Here is a 4,552-nt window from a genome sequence, read left to right on the forward strand (position 1 = left end):
GGTTCTAGGGTCAAGTCAGCTGGGAGTCTGTTCCATATTTTTCCAACAGAGTTGGCAAACAGAGAGTCCCCAGCTGAGTAGTTGGATTTGTATGTTTGAACTAGGAGTCTAGTGAATGTTCGCAGTGGCCGGGTGCTGGTGTAGGGGCTGATAATATTTTTTAGCGCAGGTGTATTTTCTGGTTGGTAAAGGACTTTATGTGCCACTTTTAGCTGGTTGAACTGCAGTAGGCTTGGCAGTTCAAGCCATCCTAGGCGATTTAGGTTGTGACAGTGGTGTGTCCGGTAGGCTGTGTCAGTAGCAAATCTGGCAATGTGGTTATAAGCATGATGATAGTTTATTAAGATCTGTTGTGTTTAAGTTGGAGAATAGAGGAGAGGCATAGAGAAGAGTTGACAGCAGATGGGAAAGGGCAATTGCAGTTCTAGCAAGTGGGGTAAGGAAAGGCTTGATTCTGTAAAGAGAGCCAAGTTTTTTATTAATGGTTTTGATAGTTTGATTGATATGCACATCAAACTTTAGGTTGTTATCAACTATGACACCCAGTAGTTTAGTTTGGGCTTCTGAGGAGATGATAGTGCCACTGTTAGCAGTTATGTTGAAGGCTGGCAGGGGGGTCCTGCATGTGGGGGAGAAGAGGAGCAACTTAGTTTTGTTGGGGTTTAGGATTAGATTTTGATTGGAGAGCCATTTTTCCACTGTATTGAAGGTAATTTGGGTTAATGTAAATAAAGTAGCTGGTGAGGTGTCAGAAAAAAAATCAATGTGGAGTCATCCACATATTGAATGCAGGTAGCATCTGGGATGACTGAATGAAGGTCATTGATAAAGATGGGGAAAAGAAGGGGTCCTAGTATCGAGCCCTGGGGGACTCCTAATGTGATGGGTAGGCGAGATGATAGCTTGTCCTGCCATAGGACTGCCTGTTGCCTGCCCTGCAGGTAGGATTGAAATCATAGGAGTGCATGATTGTTTAAGGAGAAGGCCTTCAAGGTATTTATAAGCATTTTGTGGTCAACCATGTCAAAAGCATTGGATAGATCTAGAAAGAGTGCTGAGGACAGTTTGTTATTATTGCGGTTGTGGTTAATAACGTTAGAGAAAGAGAGGAGGGCAGAAGTAGTACTGTGGTGTGGCTTAAAGCCATGCTGAAAACTAGACAACAGCTTGTTTTGTGTGTGAGGTAGTGCATGAGCTGTATGTGTACACACTTTTCCATAATTTTAGCTAGATGTGACAGAATAGCTATGGGTCTAAAGTTTGACAGATTAGTGGAGCTACCTCCTTTAAGGAGAGGTATGACATGGGAGATTTTCCATATAGTGGGTACAGTAGCTTCAGATATAGCTCTGTTGATCAAGATAGAGATGGGGTGGGCTATGGTGTCAGCAGCCTTTTGCAGATAGTCTGCTGGGAGGAGGTCAGCAGCCAGTGTGGTGGGTCTTAATTTTTTAAGTAGGGCATGAATAAGTTGAGTAGGAACAGGTTGGAAGGTAAAGTATGTTTGGGTACTGGGTGTGGCTACATTAGAATTAGAGCCATTGGGAGAGAGTTGACTGGATAGTCTCTGTGAAGAAGCTGTTGAAGTTATTAGCAATGTCTACTGGGGATTTTTGTTGGGAAGCTGAGGGGGATGAAGTGGCGGTTTGGCCTGGGTGGAGTAGTTTGTTTATTCCTGCCCAGAACTTTTGAGGTTTGTTTTGGTGTTTTTGCAGTAGATGGTAGTAGTGGTTCTTTTTGTCTAAGGTTATGGATTTTTTGGTGTCATTCCTTAGCTGTCTGAATCTTAGTTGATCAAGTGGGGCTTTTGTTTTTTGGTAGGTGGCCCACGCTTTGTTTCTGAATGAAATTTTGGTTTTGGTATCTTTAGAAAGCCATGGTGCAATATTAACTTTGGTTCTAATAGAGTGGCTGGGAGCATGGGAGTTAAGAATAGCAAGGAATTTGGTGTTAAAGTATGCTACTGCTTCATCTAGGGGGAGACTTTTTAGTACTGACCAGTTGCATGCCTTAAGTTCATTTTGAAACTTGGTGAGAATAGAATTATTGTTGTTTCTTAATATTCTATAGGTGGGTTGGTAGGAGCAGTCTACTTTGAGCTTGATTACATAGGTGAGACAGTGGTCACTTAAGTCATCAGGCAAAGTGCCTGATTTATAAGATTGAAGATGGGTATTGACAAGTATCCAGTCCAGCATGTTACTTGGTACTTTTATAAAGCTGGATATTAATTATAATTAGAACTGTGGTGCAAGGAGAAGTGGTTTGAGTTGAGTGCTGCTTGTTTTTTTATACTTGATTTTGATAGGCATTCCAGTAATGCATTTAAAAAGTAATTTATTTTTTCATGTCTCACAACCTTTTGTTTCCATCTAGATATTAAGTAAGCTGTCATGTAGCCAATGCATTGAAATATTTTTTTATTCTACACTTCATTCTGTCTTGATTAGACTTTCATAATGATGGTTTGGCACCCAGGGCAGCGTATTTAATTCAATTCCCAGTTTTTGTGGTTTTGAGCATAGTTCCGCCCCTTTTCTAGTTGGCCCCACCCCATCCTACTGGCCCCACTCATTCATCTGTCTCCTGCAGCCCTCCCCCCCTTTGATTTGAAGTCACCAGCCACCACTGGAAAGATTCCATGCTCACTGAAAAATGTGTACCTAATCTGCATTAATTATTATTTAGCATTTTAAGGCAACATAACACTTTTCAGACAAAGTTCCACTACAAAAACAGATTTCACACATCAGGTCACACTTTATTACCAAGCAAAGCTTTTGGGTAAACACCCTTTCTCAATGCTAATCTGTTTTTTGTAGTGGAACTTTGTCTGTGTTCCAATTGTCGCAACAGTAACCTCTTATTAATTCTCAACATAACACTTTTCCACAGTTTACACAAAGTACTTTTTTCAAGCTGCAAACTTGCTAGTAGGCTGGTAGTAAGTCATGACTACTAAGTGTGTAGTTTACAAACTAAGGGGGCATTGAGCCACTAGAGGTTAGACACTAGAGACACATTAATAAAGGTGATTACTTACTCATGTGCACAGCCAGTTTAGGAAGCATATGAATACAATCACAACTGCTACTTCCTTTTGTCGCCCCAAGCCACATTTTCAGCTTTATCAATCTCTTTTTACCCCCCCCCCCCCCCATAACCTAATCTTTTATGTTGCCCTTTTCGTTTCACACCAGGGTCATATGCATGCTTGGAATCTTGCCAGTTTTCACTCCAAGCCACTAGAATTTCAGCCAACTCTTCAAAGCTCTGACAATATACTCAGTATTTTTGGCTGTGGTAGGCATTCCTGTCTTGCTGGGTAGTTTGCTGAAAAGTACTGCACAGTTCCAGTGAGTTAGTTAAAAAGGATACAGTTTGTATCACACCTTCAGGGCACTATAGCAGAGTTCCTCTTACTAGTTTCCATTTCTAGCAGCTAGTAAATATTCAGGTTTCATTCTGAGCCAGCCCTCCCCTGCTGACAGTGACTTCCACCAAACAGTTTTTCTCTCAGTGTCACGTGACCAAGTTTAACAAAAGGAAAAAGCTATTCCAAATCTGTGCTACAGGCAGTCAGGCATTGCTACTGAGGTGAATGCAAACACACTTTGAAACATCAGGATGTTCTTTTCTCTGGAAACTTGGATCTTTGTTATTCCTGTTCTAATCCTGATTTATATGTGAGTATCAGTGATCTTTTGTAGATGTGTGACAGTAAGCTGCAGCTATTTAAGAGAAGGAAAACTGTAAATTGCTTTGTTGCTTTCTCCTGGACTGACCAACCTGTGGCAATTTTCAAAATGCATTGAGGATTTTAAAGATTTCCAACCACTTAATTTTTTCCATCTATGTTATTTACTCTAGCAGTGAATGTTCATTTTGAGTTGTAGAAAATGAGTCATTTGGTGGGCCGGCAGTTACAAAGGTTTCAGTAAGAAAACAGAAAAAATAAAACCTAGTATTTCCTACTGTAGTAAAATTTATTTATGTTTTTAGTAAGCATGCCTCTCAACTGTCCAGATTTTTGCTTTGTATTTTTTGGTCTGCTCCTCATAAAACTTTAGTTTTTTCTGGCAAATCACTGAGGGATGAAGTCACTAAATACTGAAATAAGTTTGAGTTTCAGGCTTCATATCCTTCAGAAAATTATACAAATTCTGTTAGTCTAGCAACTTTTTAAGTTTATAAGAGCAATGTGTAAAATCCATCCCTATTTTGGCACTAAGAGGTTGAGATGTATGTGCAGTTTGAATTGGTGGGCCTGTACTCAGATTTTTTTTTCACCTTAAACTTAATTATTGCCAAAGCAAAGAAAGTCAAAGCACTTAAAACAGCAGATTAGTTGGTTACACCCCCCACCCATTGTCTTACTCCATTAGAAAATGTAACAAGCAAGACTGAAGTGAAGTAAAATATATGTTTTAAAACATAGAAAAGGCTAACCCTTTTTCAGCACAACCTGCGATAAATATTTGTCTTGTGTAATGAAATGTGCCAGAATCAAAATGTTAAAAAGGCTAGGCTTGTTTACATGACTACATTTTAT

At 39.8% G+C, this 4,552-nt stretch overlaps 1 protein-coding gene across 1 annotated transcript in view; it reads left to right on the forward strand.

Annotated features, from left to right (window-relative positions):
• The first annotated feature begins 3,519 nt into the window (after window positions 1-3,519).
• Window positions 3,520-4,552, forward strand: part of AIFM2 (apoptosis inducing factor mitochondria associated 2) — a 189,110-nt gene continuing 188,077 nt past the window's right edge. Inside the window, exon 1 of the mRNA XM_044055662.1 lies at window positions 3,520-3,686. Coding sequence (XP_043911597.1) covers window positions 3,628-3,686 — 59 coding nt within the window. The 5' untranslated portion in view covers window positions 3,520-3,627. The remainder of the gene's footprint in view (window positions 3,687-4,552) is intronic.

The sequence above is a fragment of the Protopterus annectens genome, chromosome 14.part0 (genome assembly GCF_019279795.1).
Source record: "Protopterus annectens isolate FY-2018-M chromosome 14.part0, PAN1.0, whole genome shotgun sequence".
Taxonomy (NCBI): Eukaryota; Metazoa; Chordata; order Ceratodontiformes; family Protopteridae; genus Protopterus; species Protopterus annectens.